The sequence below is a fragment of the Pristis pectinata genome, chromosome 14 (assembly GCF_009764475.1).
Source record: "Pristis pectinata isolate sPriPec2 chromosome 14, sPriPec2.1.pri, whole genome shotgun sequence".
NCBI lineage: Eukaryota > Metazoa > Chordata > Chondrichthyes > Rhinopristiformes > Pristidae > Pristis > Pristis pectinata.
The window spans coordinates 35,075,445-35,102,844 of record NC_067418.1 but is presented as its reverse complement, the minus strand read 5'-3'; the positions used below and the strand labels follow the sequence as shown (position 1 = coordinate 35,102,844).

Genomic DNA, 27,400 nt, shown 5'->3' with positions numbered 1-27,400 from the left:
ACCTCCATTAAGTTATCAAATCTGTCCTCAAAATGCACCCTTCTAAGTACGAGTGAATTGGTGCTGTTGCATCACTATCCCTGCACATTCAAGGTCAGCATATTTTTGAGATATATTTCTTGAATCATTTTATGAACAACTACTTCAGAAATAACAACACATTTAATTAAACAACTGATACCTTTGTTAATTATAATTAAACCTTGAAGGATGAGTGGGAGTTTAAGTATAGAGAACACAATCTCAGAATAATCTTCAGTAAAGTAAATAGCCAAATGGGCACAGTATTTAGCCGACCACTGCTGTCTCCAAGTGCTAATTTTAATAAAAATATAGATACATGATTTCCCCTCTGCCATCTGTTGCTCATAAACATGACTAATTATTATTTGAATTTTGCCAATATTTGTAATACAATCATCTGTCAGAAATAGAGCAATACATCACAAGAGAACTAGTTGTTAAATTTCATCTTCTCTACCCTGCCAAGATTAGAGAGCAGAAAAGGTAAATGTGTCAGCAAGTTGTTTGCATAATTTTTGAAAAGCCTAAACTATAATCTCCCAAAAATGTAATCTTTCAGTCAAATAAACTTGAGTGGCTTCAGTAATAGTGTTTATGGTTTCTAGATTAAAAGATTGTGGATCAAACTCCATTCTAGAATTTGAATGCATAGCAATATGGAACAAACACTGAATTTCAAATGAGTTGTTAAACTGAGGCATCAGAGAGACACAAGAGCTTTGTGGACATTATTTCAAAGAAAAACACAGCTTTTAGTGTCCTGGCCAGTATTTATATTTAAAAACAAAATCAGATTCCTGCTGCTGGAACGTTGCTCTGCATAAAATGTTTGCTGCCTTTCCTACAATGCAGCCCCAAAAGAAAATGCTTGAATATGTGCACAGAGAGAGCTCTACCATTTTCAGCTTCAAAGTGATTTCAAGAGAATCTGTCTCATGTGCAGTACTCTATATATAGAACTGTTGATGTATCCCTTGATGTGCAATGCTATTAAATAGAAAAACAATAAGATGTAGCTTTCGAGTGGTAAACAACACAACTATAATGGAAAGGAACTAAAATGAAGTAGGGAAGGCAGGACCCCAAGGTGTAGAATTTTTGCTGAGGAAATAATCAAGATCCACATACATTTCCTTCACACCTAATCAATACAAACACACAATATGTTACACTGAAGAAATACTTATTTTACACTGTAAACAAATATACACATTGAATATTGGGAAGGAAGGCAACATCCTCTAAATTTTCATAATTAATTAATTACAAGATTGTCATGATAAATACATGTACAAGCTAGAGTAGTGGAAATTGGCATTCAAAGCTGCAAGAAGCCATTCGTGTGCTGAAGGCTTGAACAATGTGGGACGTGGAGTGAGTGACAGTGACTGAGATGTCAGTGTCAAAATGTTCAATAGTTGTTTGAATGCGTTCCTTTGATACTTTAAAAATGGAGCAAGTAATTGATTGAGTATGGAACTAGATGTTCAGATTAACTATTAGCTATTGACAAGGCATGGCTTATTCTTGGCCAATGTGTTTTAGAGTATAAAAGTTGGGAAGTCACGTTGCAGCTGTATAAGACTTTTTTAGGCCACATTTGGGGTTCTCGTCGCCATGATATAGGAAGAATGCGGAGGCTTTGGAGAGGGTATGGAAGAGGTTCACCAGCATGTTGACTAGATTGGAGTGCATTAGCTACAAGGAGAGGTTAGACAAACTTGGGCTGATTTCTCTGGAGTGTCGGAGGCTGAGGGATGACCCGATAGAAGTACATAAAATCATGGGATGTATAGATAGTAGAAAGTCAAAGTCTTTTTCCCAGGTGGAAAAGTCAATACCACAGGGCATGTTTAAGGTGAGAAGAGGAAAGTTTAAAAGGAGATTTGGGAGGCAGGTTGTTTTTTTTTAAACAGAGAGTGGTAAGTGCCTGGAACATAATGCCAGGGGAGGCAGTAGATGCAATAGTGACATTGAAGAGTCATTTAGACAGACACATGAACAGGCAGGGAATAGAGGGACATGGACCATGTGCAGGCAGATAGGGTAAGTTTAGATCAGCATCATGGTCGGCACAAAATGCCGGGCTGAAGGGCTGTACTTTTCTCTGTTCTATGTGTGTCGCCATAGCTACAAAATTATTAAGTGTTCAGCTTGATCTTGTATCCAAAAGTAAGAAAGAAACTGAAATTAGGAGCACTCTTGGGCACAGTGACAGCAGAAAGATGAATAGAAATTAGGATTTAGTCTTATGCGAGATTGAAAGGTGAGAGGGTAAGTAAATTTAATGTGATTTATTGAAGTTTCATTGGCCCCATCTGTAAGTCTTGAACCATAAGTATCTATAACTTTCAAAGGGTAATTGTACCAAAACTTGGAAAGGAAAACATGCTAGGGTATGGAAATAGACAAAGTCAATGGGATTAATTGGATATCCATTTCAAAGACAAAATGCTGGCACAATAGGCTGTTTGTCCTTCATTCATTGAGCAGCATCTCAGTAGCAGGTAGAATGAGAGTGAGAGAGCCAGCGAGATTCAGGAAGGGATTTTCAGATATTTCAAGAGAGATATGAAGAGGTAAGGCCAGAAAAAGATCTGTAAACAAAGATGAGAGTGTTATGTGAAAGCATCAAGGCAATGCTTAGCCGGCATTCTGCCTTTCATTCCACTTTGACGCTACAAAAAAACCTACTTCAATGACCAAGATATTCTGAAAATACAGGAAGAAAGGTAAAATGTAAACATGACTGAGTTAAGACACACAGGCAATTTTGACTTGGACGATCAGAAGTTTACAGCTATAGAATGCGGGAGGCCAATAAGATGATATTGGAATAGTCAATTTAGAAACAACAAAGGCATTGGTGAAAGTTTAAGCAGATGCCCCAAGCCTGGAGCAGTTGAGGAACATTTGAAGGGAAAAACAATAGTCTCAGCTGTGGCACAAATATGGGGTGGGAAGTTCATTTTGGGGTCAAATATGGAATTAGGGCCTATCTTCCCCTCTCCACCCCTTTCTGCTTTCCGCAGGGATCACTCTCTTCATGACTCCCTGGCCTGCTCATCCATCCCCACCTATCCCTCCCCCTCCCCAGGCACTTTCCCCTGTAGTCATAGGAGATGTAACACGTGCCCCTAAATCTCCTCCCTCACAATTATCAAGGGCCCTAAACAGCCCTTCCAGGTGAGGTGGACATTTACATGCAAATCCTCTGGCCTCGTTTTTTGCATCCGGCTTCCTCCACATCGGTGAGACCAGGCCCAGTCCTGGTGATCACTGTGCCGGGCACCAGCACTCTGTCCACCACGGCCTTCGGGAGTTTCTAGTTGCAAGCCATGTTGATTCTCTTCCCCATTCCCACACCAACATGTCTGTCCTCAGCCTCCTCCACTGCCAGGGTGAGGCTAAATGCAAACTTGAGGAATAGCACCTCATATTCTGCCTGGGTAGTCTACAACACGATGGCAGGAACATTGAATTCTCCAACCTCCAGTAAACTGCTCCCCCTCTGTCTCTTCTCTCTCCTCCTGATCTACCCCAGTTCCTCCTACACCCACCCCAGCCCCCCCATCACCCCATTTCTTCCCCACCCCTCCACCCACTCCATCTGCCCATCACCCACACACTCCTCCCACTGGGTCCCCTCCCCCATTCTTCCCATCTGCCCTCCCCACCTCCCTCACTTGATTCCATCCTCCACCTTCCTCTCCTATCAGATTCCATCATCTTCAGCCCCTTGTCAACTCCACCCATCACCTCCCAGCATCTGTCACTATTCCCAACTCTCCTCCATCTGCCTATCACCCCTCCTCACCTAGATCCACCTATCACCTGCCAGCTCTTGCTCCACCCCTTCCCTTCACCTTTTTATACTGGCCATCTCCCATCTAACTTTCATTCCAGATGAAGGGTCTCGACCCAAAATGTCAACTGTCCACACCCCTCCACAGATGCTACTTGATTTGCTGAGTTCCCCCAGCATCTTGTGTGTTGCTCCAGATTCCAGCATCTGCTGTCCTTTGTGTCTCCAGGAGGGGAGAGAGATTAGTTTACCCTTGCTGCAGTTTAGTTGCAGATTAGAAAATCTCCATGACGGGTTACAGGTGAGGGTCAGAGGCTGGAGCTCCTTCCACTGTAGGTCTTAGATCACTGTCACCTTTGATTCTGAAAACCTTGGCTCCGGAGAGGTTGATAGCCCTCTCCCTCTGGGTCCGTGGGCACATCTGTTCACAAGATCACAAGACAATGGAACAGAAGTAGGCCATTCGGCCCTTCAAATCTGCTCTGTTCTGTTTTGATGCCTGTGCCCCAGCTCCAGCTCATGCAGCACATCAGTTGGACCACCACAGCAGCATGCTTGTTAAGGAGGTTTGACTGTGCAGATGACTGTGGAGCTCACCCAAAGTCATTGTATCCACAAGGGTCAGGACTCAGTATCAGTATTCAGCCTGCTGACGTTTGTACAAATGTGCATGTCGCTTTAAATTGCACTGCTGCACGGGTTGCAACACTGAAATAGCATGCTTGTGCTCTGACCATGTGACTCGTCCTTTTTGGTCATATTCTAAATGAGGGTTACATAATGACTGACATCGCTTTGTGCACATCCTATGAAACAGTTACTCAAATGGACTTTGCAACACCTCAAGAAACATTGACTTCCCAACGCTTACATGAGCATTGCTACGCAAACAAATTTTGAGGCAAATATTCTTGTATTCATGCCTGAAAAATCCTCAATTTCTGACTACTTAACAGTTGTGTTCATTATAGAACAATCTTCTTGCCTGTTTTCATAAATGCCCTTCATAAGCATGGTTTTGCGTACATTAAGGCATATGAGAAAGTAATAAATAAGTTTTATTTATTCTGCTAACTTTCTGAAGTATCCCCAAAATAATCCCCAGTGACAGCACACTCATTGGGACTATCCTTAACAAAGGCAATCAGAACACATGGTGGATCTGGAGCTTCCAAATGGAAGGATTGTTCATGCCCAGCTAATTTACAGCAAACAACATTTTCTTTAAATTAAGTGTAAAGTTAACTGATGCACATAGAAATGGAGATATCAATGAATAACAAAGGATAGAGGTTAATTGAATTGCAAGGATCCAAGACAAGCAGATGAGTTACAAAAACCTCAATTAATATATGTCGATTTAAACCAACAGACATTATCACACGCCACAGCAACTCATGTTACTCTACCCTCTCTATAAATTCAAAAGCAAAATTCATAGGAAAAATATATACTGCGCATGCAGATAAAAGAAAATACATAATGAATTTATAAAGCTCATTGAATTTGGCATCAGAACAAACCGCATTACTGTAATGATATTTTATTTCTGCTCAGTAATGCATCAGATTATGTAACTCATTGAACTAACGTGTTGCATAATTCACAGAGCTCTGGGCAAGGGCAAACTGCTTCTGATTAGTCAACCTTGACCGATCCAATATAAAGTGACCCACTGAGAATTATACTGGGATCAATTTACTAGCTCACACACAGAATATCAATGGCTTTCCTGATACAGTGCTTGCTCTTCAAACATTAAACACAACAGCTCCACTCCCAATTGGGTGATTCCAAGTCCCCTTTTTATTTTAATGAGGCAAAACACAGAACAGCATCTGCATCAACACAATCAGGGTTTAATTAGAAATTATGTAATTAACTGAACATGCCATGGAAATATATTCTGTTCAGTGAACGTGAATTTTAAATGTGACTGTTGCTCATATCAATTCCATTCATCTCTCTCAACTGTGCAATGTAATGCACACTTATAGCTTTAGTCAAAGGGAATTGGCAGCTGATTTATCAGGCAGCAGTTTCAAGTCATCAAATTCAAGCAAGTTAGAACGAGGACCATCTTCTATACAATAGATATTCTTCCATATGGACTCAGAACAATTTCTTTTCTAAAATTTGCAAGTAGAGGAGGGAAGTTAAATCCACCGCTGCCCCACTTCCCTCAGTTGATACCATCACTCCATGCAATGCACAGAGACAGACCGTTCGGCCCAACTAATCCTCTATGGCTTTTATGCTCCACTCAAGCTTCCTTCTTTCCTTCCTCATCCTACTCTTGGCATAATCTTGAGGGGTCAGATTTTCCTCTCCTCAACCCAAGTTTTCTACCAGCCTGATGACTTCAACAGCCCAATTGGCTTTCTTGGTTCGGCTAACATCAAATATTGGGAGAGCGCCAAGCAAATATATAACTCTAGAAGCAGTGCACATGCTGAAGAGCAAAGGTGATAAAGTTCATCACGCGCTAGCTTTATGTGACAACCATGGGAATCCTGTTGCCATCTCAGACTGCCACTTTGTTGCCTTGAAAATGTTAACTCATGGAACTCTCTGAAACCTCGAGCTGCTTCTTTGCAGATCATCCAGTCCCAAGGTTCTAGCAATATTGACTCAGTGGCTATAACCCAGAAAAGGCAAGAAAATTACCTGGAAGGTAATGGATATCTTCCCAATGTTATTCACATCCCATTTACATGCTTGAACCTTTCTTGGATGAGAACATTCCTGGTTTCACCTGCTGGGCCCCACAAAATGGATACTGAACACGTAAAACCTGCAATACTTCTCTTAGTAGCTATTTTGATTCTTTATAATACTCTGGGAAATGGCAAACCCTGACTGTGAGACAGTAAAAAAAATCAGCTTCAAAGGCTTTACATATGTATCATGTCTTGTATGCCTCGATGTACTGATGTTGTGAAATGATCGGCATGGATGGCATGCAAAACAAAATTTTTCACTGTACCTTGGTAAATGTGACAATACTAAATCAATTACCAATGTTGATCAAAAAACTCTTTTACATTGTATATCACACAAACTCAAAATAATTTGGTTTGCTATCATGAAAAACTGCTTAAGTGGAACAAAATAATAGGCCTTTTAACACAGATCCTCGCCAGCTCATGTACAGCCTGTATATACAAACTGGCGTTTGGGAGACTGGCAGGATGAATTTGCTGGCTGCTGTGGGACAGCAGGCATCTCCTGCCAGGTGGGATCTCAGATCGCCCCCACACTTCTGACTCGAAAACTGTTCAGGTGGTGAACAGTGCACAGGAGCGGAACCCTGCCATAACCTAGGGATGACCTGTCACACCTTTTCTTTTACCACAAGGGCAAGATCAGAGGGTCTGGGTGGTTGTCTTGTCCTACAACAGAAATATTTAGTGTTTAATTTGACACTTGTTTCACTAGAGTTTGCAAATTGTGGAAATTCTGTAAACTTTGCACTTCACAGGTAGCCACCAATGACTTCCTACCTTTCTCATCCTTACAGGTTCACAATAATTTAAATTGAAAATCAATATAATTGCAGGTGTTCTGATCAGTGCCATAAGATTTTCTGAAAATCTCTTGCTTCTTCACGGACTGAAAAATATATTGTGTTTTCACCATTGATAGGTCTGATAGTATTTTACTGCATTTTTCAAAGAGCAAAAGGCCACAATCTATCACAACACTGAGGATGGATGGGTGGTTTGGCAATAAACATTTGCACTGAAATGTGGTAATGGATTTTTCAATAATGTCACAGTAAAGCATTTAATATTAATATACGATGACTATTTACTTAAGCAGCTGGAGGAGCTGCCCCCTAAATTCAAATGCAGAATTTTTCTTTCTTGCAAGGTTAGGCCAATTTTCAAGTTGAACATAATATGTTGTTCATGGTGAAATTGGAAACTTAATAGGTTGAGTTGCTTCTTGTTGAGACTATTTGTGCTCTGTTCAACTGATGGGAGAGCTTGAACAACTTATTCACTTAGTAACAATCTAACTACAAAATCAAATCCAATCAGCAGATTTAATGAAGGACCCAGTCAAGTTCTACAAGGTAAGCCTCCTACCTGCACAGGAGACCAAGTTAAAGTGAAAATCTGTGGAATTAGAGCATAACCCTCAGAAGCACATAGGAGGGCAGAGATCATTGCTGCCCAGAGTTTTGTGACAGGTTTGTGGTCCTCATCTTCAAATACTCTTTTCGGCAATGGACCATAGGCTATGCTGTTGTACATTGGATATTGAGTGCAAGGCACATCCTCTCATAGACTTCGGTAATGCGTTGACAATGTCATGGAGCTAAGCCTCTGAGCATGCACAATCATGAAAAATACCACCAACACTATCTCCAAATTCGCTGGAAGGATAACTGAACCAACTCTCCCGGGCTAACAACCCCAGGCCAAGTTACTCACAGCTGACTACATTGGGCAGGCCATGCATGCCCGACACCAGACTCCTAAAGTGGATGCTCTATTCTGAGCTCTGTCATGGGAGGAGTTAACAAGGTGGACAAGGAAAATGATTTGAGGATATGCTCAAAGCTTTCTGGAAGAAGTGCAGACTCTTGGGTACCTCTTTGGCCCACAACCATTCAAAAAGGAGCAGCAGCATTCTGGATGGTATTGAGGGCCTTCGAGGCCACATGTTGGGAGCACACAGGAGACCTTTGTAAACTGCCAAAGGAGGGTACCATTTCACAAGCTACCCACCCACCCTCCTTGTCAGCCACCTCCTGCCCAGTCTGTGGAAGAGACTGCATTGGCCTCATCAGCCACCCCAGAACCCACAAGACCTGAAGCAAGTCATCTTCAGTCCCAAAGGACTGCATAAAAAGAGGTATTTCTACTTGGTGATTTGAATTTTCTGCTGAAATATATTTCTTATATCTCATATTTCTCGTTATGATTTGGAGGAGGCCATTCAAGTTTTTTCTGGTTTTCAGAGCAATTCCATCAGTCCACACTTTCTTCCCTATAACCTATTCACTCTCACTTGTACATTAACCTCACCCCTACCCTCCACCAATTTTCGTATCACCCTCTTACACCCAGGGGCAATTTGCAGTTACCCATTAACCCACCAACCTGCTCATTTTTAGGATGTGGGAGGAGATCAGAACACCTGGAGAAAACCCATGCAGTCACAGGGAGAAAACGCAAACTCGACACAGTCAGCGCCAGAGGTCAGGATTGAACCTGGGTCACTTGAGCTGTGAGGCAGCAGCTCTATCTGCAACAGGACTGTGCCACCCTCCACATTATCACTTTTCTACTTATTATCCCTTTCTGGTAAAATTCTGCAGCCTGTATTGCACAAATGCATGATAGCAAGGTAATTGGCACTTACCATCTTTATGTAGTGAAACAGGCAGCAAAATTTATATTTCCACACATCCATTGTTTAATTGTAAAGTCCCAAAGTTGCTTTCAGTGATTCAGTACTCCCCTGCTCTTCTCCACAATCTCTTTTCATTTGAGAAGCATGAAGGGTGACCTAATAGAGGCCTTTAAAATGATTAACTTTTCTGATAGAGTGAATACGGAGAGGATGTTTCTGTTTGTGCAGCAGAGTATAACTAATCTAAAGGCCATCATGATAAGATACTTACTAAGAAATCTGTTGGGGAATGCAGAAAGAACTCTAATACCTAAACAACAGTGAGAACATGGAACTCACTGACATAGGGAGTGGTTGGAGGGAATAGTATGGATGTGCTTTAGGGGAGGCTTGCCCAAGCTTATGAAGGAAAAGGGAAAAGAGGATTACTTTGATAGATTTAGAGAGGAAAGATGGGTAGAGGTTCAAGAGGAGCAAAAAAAAAGCCAGCATGGACTGGTTGGGTCAAGTGGCCTAGTTCTGTTCTGTATGTCCCATGTAATTCATTGTAATCAAAGAAAATCACTTCAATTGACAGAAATTTAGCCTGACTATTAACTCAATAAAATATTGAAATGCATGCACTTACATTTTATGAAATGAATTAGGTGCAGGAGGAGGCCATTTGACCCCTCAAACCTGCTCCACCATTTAATAAGATCATGGCTAACCTGATCGTATCCTCAACTCTGCACTCCCCTCTACCCGAGGTAGCCTTACACTTCTTGATTACCTATATAGCCTCTCTATATCAGCTTTAAAAATATATATGAACATAAAATACACATTAATATACAAAGTCATCTGGAATTACCCAAAAAAAACCAAATAGCAATGATAATCATGCCTCTATCAGACTCTTGTAAAAACTCATGTTGACGATTATCATGCCTCTATCATTTGGGGTAGGGAAGTTGCCATCTGACCTTTGTGTCACTCCAGACCCAGCAATGTGGCTGACATTTAACTGCTTCTTGTAAAAGCGCTATCAGAGATTGAAAAAAAACACTAGGCTTGCCAGCAAAATCCACATCCTGTCACTGAATAAAAAAAACACTCTAAATGTAGCCTCACATGAGCTTCCTTCTGCCAATAAATCTCTGAAAAACTCTCTGTGCCAGTGGGAATAAATCAGTAGAATTACCAGTCATAAAGAAAAATATTTCATCAACAAGCCTCCAGGTCTTAAAATTCAGCAAGGAGAAATTGACCAAAGTTGATAAATTAGCAATCAATTATATTTATCTCATTTTCCCAACAGAGCACATACAGGTACTGTATGCACTTCATTAATGCTTTTATGATCTAGTTATCATTGGTGAATTGTGGAGAAAACAAAAGCTTAAATTGTGGGTTTTTTTAAAAAAATACTTTTCTTGGGCTTGGAGAGAAAGGCAAATCTTTGAGCCTCTTTTGTCACCTGATCATCATGTGAACTATCCAAAATCCAATCCTTGTGACTTACAGGTTTTCTCAGGACTATTCTTCCGTCCCTGATAGTGACTCGCTGGTGACCATCGCTATTCCCACCCACCAGTCAGCTGACGTATCCCAGTGGTTTCAGGCTTGCATCTAAATGGGGCCTTTCAGATGAGACCAAGCACTTACAATCTCTCAGCACCTTCAAACTGAAAGTCAGGACAATTTTCTACCTGCCTAGCTCTCATTCAATCTATTCTCACCTCAGAAATATCTCCTATCTGTTTGATTCATCTTGATGGACTGTTAACAAAGCATAATAAAAATTGTTCAAAACAAGGAACATCTCCCCATAATTTGCCATGTTAATTCAATATATCGTTAAGAGACACAAACTATTCGATCTTTGTGTAATATAAGTGGATATATCCATCAGCAGGATTTTCAGTATCATCACATCAACAGTAACCATGAAATAACTCAAAGTATAGAAAACCCAACCTATAAATTAAAACCTCACACATTTTCTGACCCGATTTCACATGAAAGCCAATGGAGAATAAAACTATATTATTCTGCATTGCCAAAAGTTACACGGTGACCAAAATTTACTGAGTTTGCTGCATGACTCTTTGGAACATCCTGAGATTGGGAATGCAAGTATTTCTTTTTCTGGTTACATTAAAAGCTGTGGGGATTCAAAGTGAATCTTAAATAGATAAGAAAGTGCCTAGAGGAGAGAAACAATGTGTACGTGTTGGACGAGCTAGATCAGGTGGAAAATCAGCAAGTGGAATGCCTCAAGGCTCTGTATTAGAAAATAAGAAATGTTGCCAAGCAATGTTGTTCCATGAGTATGGTCTGTCATTCAAAAAGATCATGGTTGATCCTCCAGTTCAACTTCCTCAAGTCAACATTCCTGCTCAACCCCTTGACTCAATGTCTCGAGTTCTAGATGCTCAATGACTGAGCTCATCTGGAGTTGAGAATTTCAAAGATTCACGTTCCATTAAGTCAGTAAATTTTACTCAGCTCATTCCTAAGTGCCCTCTAGTTTTGGATTCTCCAACCTAAGGAAACAGCCATTCATTAGTCACTCTGTGAATTCTTCTCAGAATCTTATATTTTTTTCAGTAAGATCACCTCTCATTTGTTTTTATCTCCTGTGGATACGGGCCATCCCACCCAATCTCTCCTCAGAGGACAACATAAGGAGTTTCAGGAATTAAAGTAGTAAATCCATAGTGTACTGACCCAAAGAGAAATACATCCTTCCTTAGCTATAAAAATCAAAACTGCAGGTATTATTCCAGGTGTGGTCTTTCCAAAGCTCTGTATTTTGTAGCAAGACTTCCTCACTTATGTACTTCAACCGTCTTACCATAATGGCTTACTTACCATTTGTTTTCCTAATAGCTTATAGTAACTGTGTATTAAATTTCTGGTTTCCATGAATTAGCACACCACGATTCTTCTGCACACCAACAATTACTACTTTCTTGCCACTTTAGAAATATTCTATTTCATTACTCTACTTGCTGCATTCTTGCCCACTCCCTTAACTTATCTATAATCACTTTGCATACTCTTTCTGACCTCCTCACAGCTCGCGTCCCTGTCTAGGTCTGTGTTATCCATAGAGTTGGATACGTTTACACTTTGGGTCAGCCCTTGCCTACTAACACTGGTGGTACCTAATGGAACCACAGGTGCTTAACCATTTTAAGAGTAGTAAGTCTGGGATCTCTGTGCACATGCTGTCAAATGTGGAAGTTCCTAACTTGCCATCAGTTCAGTCCATAATTAGAATCCTACTCCAGGTTAGCTCTCACAACTGCAGGATCTGAGACCCCACTGATTTGAAAGAGGATTGTAAGGCTTTAGATTAGGAGGTGATGAGAAGAGCAAGATACTTTTTTAATATTTATTTCTCCTGAGTCCAATGTTTTTAATTATATATGTGTTCTTCGATGAGTTTAGTTAGCTATTTTTACTTGCAGAAATATTTATTAAGTTTTTAATTTTGTTTACTTCCATTTTAAATGTGAAAGAACCACAATAAACTATTAAATCTTTCAAGGGAACTTCAGGAGTAGGAATTCCTCAGTGGGCTAAAGTATTTGCTGCTGTCCAGACCACCTGTGTGGAGTCTGGGATATTTCAGACCAATGGTATCGATCTTCCACATTAACATCAGGTAAGTATGGATAGGTGGAGACTGTAAGGGAAATTCTCGTCAGGGTGACTGAAGCATCAAGATCCAGCAATCTTACTATTCAGCCAAATCACTAAGGAATATTGTTGATGGCCCAATTTTAGAACCATTTACTATATTTAATTTACAAGTGACCAGCATTCAGAAATGCAATAGTAAGTGAGGAGATTTTCAGGTAGTCCAAATCATCTAGGGCAGAATGTGAAACGGCAACTCAGAAAATACAGAGCAATAAACTCTGTAACTAGTTTAGAATCACCAAGGATGAAGGTGAGAGAGACCTTGGAGGCTCGGTAGCCTTGTACCTCAACATGTCTAATCAATGTAGAACAACAACCAAAAAAGCCAAAAGAACATTCAATTAAAATTGTATAAAATAAATTAGAGTAGGGAGCAGTCAAAATTAATGCAACCTCTGTTTGATCTTTCCTCGAACACTGTGTTCTGTTCCATTTGCTTGAAACAAGCGAGAATTTCAAGCCCTGGAGGCAGTGCAAAGATGACAAAAAAATACTAATTCCCTGTGCCAGGTGTCAGAGACATTGAAAACTTGGAGAAAGTGAAAAGTTTCAAGTTGGAAAGGTTCTGATGGATGATCAAAGACTATTAAAGGAATGAGAAAAATAAACATAATTTACTTTAAATTAAATTTTGGAGAAAATCATATGCACCGATTCAAGTTACTATAAAGGAATATGGAACCAACATCAAGAGTTCTTCTTCCCACAAAGTGATCAATGCAAGGATGAGGAAGGGTCATGGCCACAGTAACTAATCAATAATGAGTCGGTTCAGCTACCCATCTATTTATGTAAACTGTTCTTTGGGAAAAATTAAACTCTTACACCAAATTGGATCAGGTTGAACTACTGATTTGCTCGGCAGGTTCCAAGGTTCCATGTTATAGACAAAGGCAGGAGAATGAGGTAACGCATTCAGTACAGCCCATCCCCATGGCCGAGCTCTGACTGCCTGGGCCACAGCTGCTCAAAGGAAAATTGGGAATCAAAATAAATCCTATATTAAGTCAATAGCTGTGGCTGGAAGACCAGTCAAGTTCAAGACTAAGATAAAAGGAAAGGATATATAAACAATTATATATAAATGCTGGCTGCGGGTAAGGAGATGCAAAATACACATAACAAGTACACAGAAAGAGATGTGAGCTGGCCAACTGGATTATTCTTTGGGAGCAAGCAATAAGAAAGATGACAATTTGTGTGTTACAGACTTAGTACGGCCGTTGATCAGTTTAAAACAAAACTAAAAGAAATTTAAAATTTGAAACCAGCACCAAAGCTGATGATGCAGTGTTCAGCAGTGAGGAAGGTGAAATATAAATAGAATTGCTGAGTGTAAGGGCTGCTGGAAATTCATTTTGTATGAAAATATCTGTTGAAGTAACGAGAATGAATGGTCAAGTTGTTGCACTGTCCCATTGCGTGAAAGTCTGTCTTAAGGCAAAATGCCCTAGAGTTTCACTGGTGCCCCCAAAGGCACATAAGCCAGTTAAAGCACATTGGGTTCACGTACGTTTTGTCATGGAAGGAAACATGTGCACTATTACACAAACCAGTGCAGAGCTCTGGAGATTGGTTTAGTCTGTTTCCGAGGGAAAGATGTAAACGGGTGTGTGTTGGAGAGCTGGGGGGTGGGAGGGAAGGGTGGGAAAGCAGTAGATGGAAGAAGTGTTATGCATCGGAGGGGAAGGATTCAAGGTAGGAGGTTCAGTTTGGGTGGATGGATGTTGCAGTAGTTTGCCATGGGTGGGAACTGGGGTTGGTGGTGTGATTGCCTGTCAGGGATAGATTTGGTGGAGCTGGAGTGTTGGAATTGTTGGTTGGAGGTAGATTTGTGGAACTGTGATCATTGGCTGAGCCTGTGGGTCAATAATCAGTGGTCATAGTTGGGAGATGAATAGGTGTAGGATATTGGGGAGGGCTGTGAGTGTCACAGGGGAAAGAATTTGCAGCTATTGAGTGGAGACCCTGCTACTTAAATCACTTAAAGAGCATCTTTAAGTAAGATTCAGATCCCCTTCAGATTCAGAAGTCAGATTCCCTTCTACCAGCCAAAGATCTATTTCGGGAATTCTGCATCAAATTGCCTAAGGTTGAAAGCCTGTGCCTATTCAAGCAGCTTGTGGAGCACATGGACTACTCATATGTGACTGCACGTTTTGTAAATGGCATCTTGATATGCAGCATGTGTTGTGGACTGCTACTGCACGTGCATGAGGTCCTGTTGTGTCAAGCCCCAGAAACACAACTACTCCAGAGCAAAAATTTTGGATTTTTTGACTACGAAGGGAAGTCCCTGCTTTTCATTAATAGTTTTTTTTCCCCTCAGAAAAATTGGATAATGCAGTGTACAAAAACATTGTGCCGAAAATTCAATTGTTTGTCAAGCATCCTTGGGAATGTTCTGATGAAAGAGCCTGACCTTAAAAATCATCTCTCCTTCTCTTCCGCAGACCTGCTGAGTATTTCCAGCAGCTTCTGCCTTTATGTCGGTCTTTATTGTCAGCACCACCATCTACAATTGTAACCTTGTTTTTCTATGAAATGTGTTACTTTTGAGAAACAAGTAATGCTTTTGGTTTTGAATTAATTTTCAATATTTGGAGATTTATTTGGCTTACAGCTTGAGAACATCACCTAAAATTTTGCACCTTGAGTTTATAATCCAGTACAAGGATCATTATTCATAGTGTGTATGAATGAGTTTGTACATTTCAGTTTTAAGATGTGCATTCTGAATTGTATCATATATTAAAGACACTGCAGTGCATTGTTTGTGACTTGCATCACTATGGACTACAAAGAAAATTATCTTTAAAGAATTACATGTGGTGGCTGCAGGATCATGTCTAGTTTTAAATATGTAGTTTTTGTAGTATTGGTTGTAAAAATTCCTGTTCTAAGTACAGTATTAGGCAGTAGACTGCTATTGCATTGTATTGCTGTTGGAACTTCCAAAAATCAGTCTGGAGAAAGCATTGAACCAAACAGTCCTATTGTTAGAGTATCTAAATTGTGGTGAGTTTGTTCAACACGTCACACTACAAAGACAGAATACAGATACTACAAAAAGAATTTGAGCTTTTCTACATACTGTACTTTGTTTTAATTGGATTACAATTAAATTACAGTTGCTTTATGCAGTTTAATTTAACATATTTTGTAATGGTTATGCTTATCATTAGTTTGAACATTTACTACAGCAGTATTTTTGTTTAATTTGGTTGCTGCGTCTGAGAACTGCTATTTCTGAGTCATCCAAACTATATTTGGAGAAAGAGTAATCAGGAATTGCTGTTCCATTGAGAGAGAAATAAATTAAATTGATTTTTCATGAAATAAAGGAGGAGGACAGGGAATTTCTGTTCTTTTCCTACTGTCACAAGCCACAGGAGATCTTCTGTTTTTATTCAGTTCTCTTGAAGAAGCTTGCACTGTTTCAGAGCTCAAAAGCTATGTAAGAAAATACCATCCTCTTTTTTTAATGTAAGAATTTAAGGATATTGCTTCATTGAGAATGGTAACTTTTTTAAGAATACATGGCTCTGTGTGTGGATGGTCCTGTCTCTCAAATGTGAGTTTGCTGAGGCAGTGACAAAGATGATTGATGAGAGTAGGGCAGTGGATATTGTATACGTGGACAGTAGTAAAACACTTGACAAGGTCCCTCATGGTAGGTTGGTCCAGAGATCAAGTCACATGGGATACATGGTAAATTGATAATATGGATATAAAATTGATGTGGTCATAGAAGAGAGTAAGTAGTGGTGTGTGTGTGAGACAGAGAGAGAGAGGGAGACAGAGAGACAGAGAGAGACACAGAGAGAGAGAGAGAGACAGACAGACAGACAGATTTGCTCAACATTAACACAACATAAAATGGTTAACACAGCCCAGGAGGGGAAGACAACTTTTAGGATAATCAATAAATGTATTCCATTTGAGAAATTGACTTTGAAACAAATCTCTTGGAGGAATTAAAAGAGGAACACATACAACAAGTTAATTGGGGTAAATTGAGGGCAATCTTGTCACAAGATTGATACAATTAAAAGGAATGAGATCAGGAATCTTAAATCCATAATCTCTTGATTATATTAGACACTATGGTTTTCTGCACAGTGATTGAATTGTCTGTATCAATATCCATTGTTTAATTGTATGTATTTGGTATACTTGCTGATAATTTAGAATTAGTGGCTCTTCTACAAAAGGATAAGAGGCATAGCCTCTGATGAAAATAATTGTCCTACATAGAACATAATGATGGAAGCAACTGGAATTTCCAAACTGTTACAAGAAACCTCGTAAAAAACATTGGCACAGTTTCAAGGAAAAATTGGGGAATTATCCTTGGTATCTTGGCCAATATTTCACCCCATTAACATTTATAATGCATTATCTGGTCATTAGCTTGTTGCCTGCGTTGCCATATGCAAAATGGCTACACATTGATTTCCGATATTCCAAATGACCACATTTCAAAAAATATTTCACCAGCTGGAAAGGTCTTTGGAATGTTCCAATATTTGGAGAATATATATAGACACATTACTGTAGAGTGTTACAATGCTGAAAGGTGCCATTTGGAATGTCCTGCCTCTGCCAACAAACAAAGAGACCTCTGCTTACACCCATTCCCTGCCTTATGCTCAAATCATTACATGGAATCAACAGCATGGAAACAGGCCAGTTAGCCTACCATGTCCACACAGGTCACTTTTTAGAATGCAACTGGAAGTGATCCTGGTCCTTAATTTGGTTTTAGGAAATGAAATGTGGCAAATATATATGTGAGACAAAAACAATTAGCATATATTAACTACAACATAATGAGGTCCAATTTAAGAAGAAAAATGGTCCAATTTAAGAAGAAAAATGGTCCAATTATTTGTAATTTTTAGTAATACTTTACTTATCTGATTTTAACAATGGGAATTATGTATTATTATAAAAAAAACAAATTCAGTTTTTTTGTCAATGTTTCTCTCTCAAAGAACATAGAATTTTATAGAATAAAATTTCAAATTCCCAATTCAACATTTGGTAGTAGTTACGGCAATTAATCACCACAACCGGACCCCAATTCCATGTCCCAAACCCCCTCACTGAGTGACACAAAATCTCAAAGATACTTAAGGATATAAATGACTAGAGAAATCTTGAAGTAATTCCTGTGTGAAACAAAGAGGATTCTGCCTCCCCCCCCCCAACAACTCCCCAGCTTAAATTGTTTCAAGTTTTACTTGTTCCAAGTTTATTCAACAACAATTGGTGAAATCTAGATAGAGGCACTGATTACAAGAATAAAGAGTAAGAGTAAATATGGATGGAATGTCAACTTGGATATGCTTAAAGGACATCTGGATAGGACTTGCAACAAAAGAAGACATGAAAGCCTTGGTAATATCGGGGAATGGAGTTAGCACAGTGTTCTTTACCATTGTCAAACATTTTTGCCAGCCAGAAGCATACCTAGCCAATCTACAGAAAAGTAAGACTTCACTGCCACAAGAACAGCACAAACTAACCCAATCATAGAGTGTAGTTTAGTGTGTGAGAACCGAGGTTTTGCCATCATATGCACTTTTGTCACACAGAAATATAGTAAACATTCAAATATGATTGAACGGAAATACTTCTCATTTTTCTCGATTTCATCTGAGTTTACACAGATTTCTTACACAGCTAAAGGTGGCAATGTTTATTGATTAGTTACAAGAAATTAAGAGGACATTTTTCTTTGCCCTTACCTGTGTTACTTATGTCAGGGCTCAAAAGTGACAGTTTCTTATCCTAACATTAAAATGATGTTCTGGACAAGGATTTGCATTTGACAACAGCCCTCCTTGCTAAAAAAAGCAGATAGTTTCTGTGACATTGGAAGCATCAAAAACCTGTAGCTGCTTTCCCAACCACTCACCTTGAAAGAATTCCTAAAGCCTGAGTACCTCCTATTTCAGTAGAATGAAACCGACATATATGCCTTTGGTTCACCAAAGAGCCCCTCAAGCCTCCAAGCCCAACAGTTTTGGATTTCCCCATATCTGGACACCAATAATTGCCAATTAATAAAAAAAGGATGCAGGAGTTTATGAATGCTCTCCCATTTCTATTCAGATGCCACCACTGATTCTGGAAGCAAACCTGGTTCTATCTTCGTCAAGGAAGCACCAGAAATCCCAGAGACATATCAAAGTGTTGTGAGTTTTCCTTTTTTTGTGATCGTTGCATGAAAGTTATTGGTGTTCGTTGAATAGAGAGACCGGAAAGTCAACCTTCAAGCACAACTAATCAAAAGGTCTAAAATTCATGTCCTGAATAATGTTTAAAGATCAGATAAAACGAACTATTATTAACTAAGCATTAGCAACTTCATTACAGTTTTGGACAACATAAGTCAGAAGATAGTTATGTTCTATGACTATAATATGCCAGGATTGATAATCATAGAAAATACAGCCTGTAAGAATATTATAGCTAGGTTATGCTGGCTATATAATTTCTTAATACATGTAAAGATGAAAAATTATATGATCAAACCAAGATCATGTTTTTTATTGCATCTTAATCCTGCAATGCCCTTCCACTAAAGATGTACAATGTAACTTACACTTTTTTAAAATTTGGTTTGTGTACCAGCAGCAAGGCATGGTTACTCACCATTAGCATCTCACTTGTGAGGGAATTCACCAGGTCTGAGACTGAGGAACGAGGTTCTGTTCTTCTGTCTGAGTCATCCTGAGGGACCTGCCCTTGCACAGGAGTTGTATTCACTGGCTTATTTCCAGTGGGCAACCTGCAAACGGAAATAATAGTTAACAGTCTAACAACAAGCCTTATAAAACCAGGGTGATATTTTGGGCTGCTCCATTAGTAAAGGAGATTTGATCCCATATCTTTCCCTAGACTAACTAGGCTTTGACAGCTGCAAAAGATCACAACAAACCTGTACCGAGTAAGCTCAATTTTCTCAAGATAGTCCACGTGGTTCATACAACTAAAAATTAATTTATATGTTAAGAACTTAATGATGATGAATAATTATGTGCTCTGTTGTATTACTTTGCAAATAATTGGGAAATATGAAGAAGAAGGAAGATGGTAAACACATTGATGGAGGATTCTTTTTGTTACATCGTGCATAGTGGTGAGCTACGTCTATAATCTCCAACTATACCAATGGTAAATTTGGGGTTTGAATCTTTGCTGGTGGTGGTTGATGACAATAATCTTGAGATGGATATCACACATCACAATCTGCTGACTGAAACTTATGTAGGTAATGTCACACATGCTAAATCATTCTCCCCCAATCCTTCAGCCTCATGCCCCATGTAATTTAAATAGTTGCATTCGTTCATGCTTATTTCCCAGTCTTAGTTTCCCTTTGTCCTTTATTTGCTGGGAGATTTGGAATGCCTGGTTTGCAGGAGTCTCTATCAGAAACATAATTTACTACATTCCAACTTACCTATGATAGTCCGTACCTCTGTGAACAACCTTGGAAGATTTTGCACCATTTATGGTAAACAGTTATGATTAACACAACACCTTACCCGAAGCACAGTGAAAACACAGCTAATTAAAGCACCAGAAAAAATTCAGTGGCATTTGAGGCAAATATTTGATTTTAAACTACCTAACTTCAAAATCCTATTTTCAACAGCTGGCCATTTACAATGTTATTTTTTCTTAAACTTACCAAACTTTAATAAAGTGGCAGACGATGTTGGAGTTATTTTAATTCTGCATCCATCATGGAGTTACAGAGATACAACATGGAAACAGGCATTTTAGCCCAACAAGTCTAAGCCGACCATTAATCATTCATTAACACTAATCTACATTAATCCATTTTTTATTCTCCGCACATCAGAAATTGATACTAAATGCTAAACTGTACCATGTGGAAAGAATGTATCAGTAGTATATTGCAGGAAATAAAACAATACTTTCAATACTTATATATTAGTATATAACAGAAGTTTATAATATGAATGTTTAAACAAGGTTGTGCAAGTAAATTTGTTGTAATTCTATCATGAAATAGTGATGTAATAGCATATAAAACTGTGTTAGTAGTACAGTAAGGTGGTTAGGACAAGGACAATGTGTGCTTTTTATTACCGGTGACAAATGAAATCTTATTTTAGTTTGTGCTTTAATTTTTAAATACGTGGAGATGGGGAGAATCATCAAATGGTTTATACAGTCAGCAGATGATTGTAGCTTGGCAGACAAAGCTCATCAGGAGATTTACGGCCAACTTTACAATTCTGATTTAAAGTTGTTGCTGTTATAGTTAAGAATAAGGTATTATGCACTGTGGTCACTAAGTAGAAAATCAGAATATCTATTTGTACAATGTTGGATTATTAAAACTGGACATTCTAGGAGTGTGTATGCAAATAACCCACTGAGTTATATGGTGGAGGTGTGGGGTTCATAGCAACCTTTTGATGAGAAATTTGATATAATACAAATACTACCAGATACCATTTACTACAAATAATCATATGAATCAATTGAATCAATGGGATGGATCGTTCTAGACCTGGCCTGTCACCAGTGTTACTGCCTATGGTCCTCACTTGCTTGCAATCACCTGCTCTGGACATGGAGGGCAAAGACTTTGTCACCCCTCTACACCATCAAAAAGAGCAGAGCGGTCTTGGTGGGCAGCAGAGTTCAGAGTCCCACCCCAGAACACCTAGACAGACTTTGACAGAGGCAAAACAGTGGGGTGGAGGTTTGCTTCCTGTTAAAACTAGCAAGGATTATACAACTTTTGACATAAAGATATAAAATTGATTGAAATTGAACTGAATAATTAATACAAAATTATTTCAAAAAGTAAATGTAATTAAAATCCACATAAATGCTTAGAGTAAATAAAAGTTAAATAAATCATTAAAAATATTTACTTTCCCCTTTGCTACCTAATGCTCAGGCCTTGATTCTCACGGAAATCCACAGATTAGCTGATGTCTGACTGGGCTTTGAGCTGGAGAGATGATTCTGGCAAACCAGGGCTCTGCCATTAGACTCTGCATGAAGTACAGTGACAGTGCAATGACTGATGCCTCATCTGACAATCAGTAAGTCTTGGATTTCCATGTTCAGCAGTCCATATAGTGAAGCTGGAGGCTTACTGAAGCTTCTACAGCTGAAACACAATGGTTTCACAACTGCCAAATGAAGAGAACGAGATTTGCCCCATTATTTCCATGCAGTTTGCTAGGTGTGTGTGGGTACTGATAAGTTGACACTGTAAGGCAAAGTAAACTTGCAGAAGACCTGCTATAGCGATGTGTTACTGTTGCTTAACTATTCCATGAACTCAGTACGAAGTTGCAACTGAACCAGCTTGTTGCCAGATATTGTTATCTTATACAACAAATAATCTGCTGGAGGGACCCCAGCATTGGGTTTCGACCTGAAACATTGATAATTCCTTCCCCCCCATGTTCCTCCAGCAGAATGTTTGTTGCTCCAGATTCCAGCATCTTCAGTCTCTTGTGACTCCTTGTCATCTTATATTCGGTTTTGTAGCTTGTTAGTTCATAAAAAACCTGCAAATTAATAAGGGGCAGCTAAACACAGCTATGGTTACAGAAAGGATAGAAAGCATGCACAATGTAGGTGTCATGTTAGAATTAACCAGGTAATTAAGCATAGCAAAGTAATGATAACTTCAAGTGAGTTTGCACAGATTGAAGAGAGGATTTGGTTATTTACAAACTGTGTAAAATTACTAAAAGTTAAGAATGTTTAATTGTTTCTTTAAAGTTATATAATTTACATAAAATAATAAATTCTTACAACCTCCAATCTTCCTTGACTTCAAGACCCCATAGACTGTTGGAATACTGCTATCTATTTACCATACTTGTGCAATAGTTTTATATTTATTTTCATAAGAAACACTAGGACCACCTAAATGTCATATAATTTTCTGCGTAATCTATGGCTAGGCTACTTTGCAGAGCCTATTTTGTCTGAAGATAGCAGTAAGCGTTGTCAGGGTTCACCCTCTATCTGTCTCCCCTGACCATTCTGTCATCTAGAGCCGGGCATCCTCAGTGAATGGCTTGTCCTTTACCATGCCATGTGGTTGACAGGATTCACTCTGACCATGTATCATCATGACTTGTCCAGCTGACAGGTATAGCTCATCCATCTAATCCTGTGATGTACCTAATCTCCCAATGACTCACCTGAACTCATGAGGCTGTAAAATCAGTCTCACTGAGTCTCATTACTACATATCTGCAGTCTGGATTACACAAATTAAATTATTTGAAATTACTGCTAGAAACCAATGCCTTAATATTAACAACTTCAATCAAAACACTCTAACACAATAACATTTCCTGCATGCACTGGGACAACTTTTCTTCATTTCTTCAATTTGTACTTGTGTATTTCAGATATGATGGGCCCTGAGTTCCACAAACACACTTACCAGACTTGTTTGGCTGTGACGCACATTCATGCTTCTCCTGTTCTTCTTGCAATCTCATTCTTCATTAGTCCCAGTTTGGTCATGTTATTTTTTTTTCCAGTTTAAACACTCACTCTCCAATAAAGCTCACTACAGTGACTGAAATTAGCTTTCCCACCCAACCTAATTCAATCCACTGGATCATTTAACAGTTCACTCACAAATTTTAAAACTTTTGGATTGTCTTTATATAGCAGGAATCACAGACTTAATATACCATTGATATCTTCCTGCATCCTAACGGTCATTTGTAATGATAGGTAGATCCCATGCCCTGCAGTCTTGCAGGAAATGAGTACTGCCCAAACTTCAACTTATAGAATGGTGTAATATCTGTGATTTAGACAATTTAACGTACCACTTACATTTATGCAATCTTGGGTGAAGGAACCAAGAAAATATAATAGGAATAGACCAGATATTTGAAAATGTCTGTCATAAGACAACTTAATTATGGAAATAGATTAACATACCTGAATTAAGTAGCAACAATCAACTAGAGTCTTCTTCTAATTATAAAAAAATCATGAAACTCCTTTGCTGGCCAAACTTAAAACTATTGCAAGTTATACTCCTGCATCCAATCCTTGCAAAAGCTTACCCTGACGTCTTTTTAGATAACACTGCATCACACTGCTTCAATGGCTGCACTTTGGGGAAGCCTGCTATGGGAACAATCCCTGCCTCCTCTGCCTGTTTCTGCAGTCCAAAATGGATAAAATCTTTCTCCTGGAGTAAGGAGCTTGGGTGACCTCCCTAAAATAAGCAGAGGTCACTGTGCTGGAATATTCCCGAAGCTGGGAAACTGAGAACAATCCAAACCTTGACCTCTAAAGGTAAAGCAGTTCAGGCACTTGTGTGAGGCTGTATTTGAAGGCACTCCGAGAACTCAAGCTATCAGCATGACTTTCTAAACTCTGAATGGATAAGGACAGGATGATGAGGCCAGTTCTCACATGGTTCCTTGGTTGCCTTTGATACCTCTGAACCTAGGTTCATCTCCATGCCATTCCAGTGAGGAAGTGTTTAATGTCCCAACAGGAAGTCAGCTTGGGGTGGAGACAAATCTTTTAAGAAACAAGGAAGGCTTCATGTTAAGTGTAAGCAGAGAGCCTGCTGAGCGCTGTGGAGCAGCCTGACAATTTATGCACATTGAATGTTGGTCCTTTAAACAGTAGAGTTTCAGGGGGATAAAAATAGTATAACCTAGTTGTACTGTCAATAAGCTAGAACTGCTGTTTTTCAGACCACTGAGTTTGAAAATCATACTGGAGGCTAATATTTGTGTTGCACCCTTGTTGATGTAATTGACAGGAGTTTTATGGTGAGAGAACATTACCTGTGCTAACAAAACCTGAAAGTCAGGGGTCACATTTCCCACTGGGTGTTACGAGGCCCAGAAATGAGTGCAATATTCCAGACTAGTCTAATTTTTTGGCCTCGTACTATACTGGGATTCTATTGTGAATTAAGGATACATTCAAATATAAGACTTCAGTGAGTTTATAGTGAGGGCTTTGTATCACATAGGATGCCTCACCAGACTTAATAATTCTGAAGTGGTTTTATTGAATAATACAAAAAGACTGATGGGTTCTTTCAAATTATATTTAATACTTAGAGGACATTTCTTGCCTTAAGAAGATAAATTTCATTTCGCAATTATGACATGTTATCTTTCAGACCTTTTAATGTTCTCAAGCTTCTATTGTTTGGTTAAATTCTCCTTCTGAGAATAGAAACAGGCAATACCAGTGCCAATACTTCAGGAGCACTTCTGCTAGGAACCTTTATGTTCCTATGAATAACCAGTCTACATGCTGTCAGAGGATTGAGGATCTCCTTTTTCAGCATTATGGTTCTCAAGTTCAGATTCTGACACTAACGTATACAAAGACATACACAGGTATACACACACACACATACACACTTCTGTTATGCAGCAAGGGAAGGAAAAACACAAGACACAGAGAGATTAGTTATTATTTGGATTTATCAGTGTCTGATGACTTAGAGGATGAGTGACAACACACAATGAAGAGAGGGAAAAGAGGACAAAGAGGCTAAAGAGGGACTGAATGGAGGAGGTGTTAGCATTAAATAATTAGTAACTATCAACAGCCAGTGCTGTAAAATGGATTTGATGTTTGTCCATACAGCTTCTGTTAAGGCAGTGGAAAATCTGGGTCTGAGAGTGCAGTCTGTAAGCAAAGGAAAGTGATCTTTTTAACAAATAGTGCGTGGGGGGATGGGGGGGGGGTGGAAAAAAGATACAAAAATAGAAACAGGCTAGAGTGAGAAAGAAACTTGCAGAATCTCAAACACTGACGAGTCACAGACATTTGCAGCCACACTGCAGCAGTAAGTACTGGAAGCCAAAGAATAGCTGACGTTTAACCACAATTAACATGGACAGCTGGAAGAAGAAGCTACAAATAAAAAGGCAGGATTGAGAAAAAGATTTAGCTTGCAGAATTTGAATAACAGCCAGACATACAAGTTTACAGACAGCTTGAGAGATAAACAAATATCATATTCCTGGACCTAAGACACCTGGAGGAAACATTGCTTTTAGACACAAGATGGAGGCAGAACTCAACGTTACACCTGCATATTTTCAGCTGATCAAAAGAATTAAAAATCTAATAGCATCACTCAGCCTATAAGAAAGAAATCATTCAATAATAAATAAATGCTTGAAAGATATGCAATTACGAGACCAGAGATATTTAATCAGAGGATTCATGATCTGTTAACCTATTTTAAATTACCACAGAAATCTGTAGGGAGCAAACAGTGTGGGTCATCAGAAACAAATTCCATGTAGTATATGCAGCCTGTATCATTTAAGCTTTGTTAATAGTACCACTGTAAAGAATGTTGCCTCACAATGAGAAAATATAATTTCTTGTTATCTCTGAGTGTAGATGGAATCAATGGTAAAATCAATCTCAACTTAGTCGGTATTCTTATAAAAAGCAGTCCAAGTTACGTTAGGATGAAGTCCTTGCTCTCCTGCCTATGCTCCATCACAATATGACAACCAAATTGCAGTGTGAATGAAGAATGAGCCACGTCTATTAGTGCACCATCATACTAAAAGTACACGGAAAGAAACACAATACCTCTTAAGAGCCACTAAATTTCTGTATTATCAGTCTGTATGGTACAAACCAAGTAACACACATCTGCTATTGCTTTATATTCTGGATAATCAGAAGTGAAAACTCATATAATACTATATAAAATTTGTATATGAAATATATACAAATATTTATATAAATACACATATTATACATTTATATCTTAAGTACTTGGGGCACATTGCAAGCAGGATGAAGAACACAAATGGTCAAGAACATTACAAGGCAATAACACGTAAAGTGTTGAAATGCCTTAAACCATAAGATGTTTAAGGACACATACTCCATTCTATGTATGTGCTATTTCATAAATTTCATGCACCAAGATTCATGGATTTTGTGGAAGTCTACAGTGAAGGAAAGAGGCCGTACAAATATCACCAGTGGGATTAAATATCTGTGAAGTGCAACTGTACCATACCACAAATTATACTCCAATTGACTTTTATGAAAATTAAAGACAACAGGCAGGAATATCCATTCCTTGGCTAAGGAACTCTGGCAGTTTGGTGCACAAAGTCTTGGGAACAAAGTTCTACCTGCATGTATTTAATATTTGCTGTTTTGTCTTCTTTGAATTGTAAAAATATTGGGTTTATAGAAGGCTCTTAATGATGTCCTTTAAATTGGAGATGCACCTTAAATTTGAGCTCCAAGATGTGCTATCATCATTTCAAGATGGGTATAGATTGATGCACTTTTGCTTGCCTTTTAAAACCTCAAAGCAGCCCAAGGAACAGAGATACTCCAGGGAAGTAACCCAGCATGTCCTACACAAAGACTACATGGATTTTTGTACACTACAGAGAATAATAGACCCTGCTTACATCACAGGGAAAATCTGATCTGGTATATTTTACGTTA

The 27,400-nt window shown here is 39.0% G+C and overlaps 1 protein-coding gene across 6 annotated transcripts in view; it reads right to left on the bottom strand.

Moving 5' to 3' along the window:
* syt7a (synaptotagmin VIIa) overlaps positions 1–27,400 on the bottom strand; it is a 452,949-nt gene that overhangs the window by 39,426 nt on the left and 386,123 nt on the right. For all 6 annotated transcript variants that reach the window (XM_052029168.1, XM_052029172.1, XM_052029170.1 and 3 more), the window contains one exon: positions 19,550–19,685. In XM_052029168.1, the coding sequence (XP_051885128.1) occupies positions 19,550–19,685 (136 nt within the window). The remainder of the gene's footprint in view (positions 1–19,549; positions 19,686–27,400) is intronic.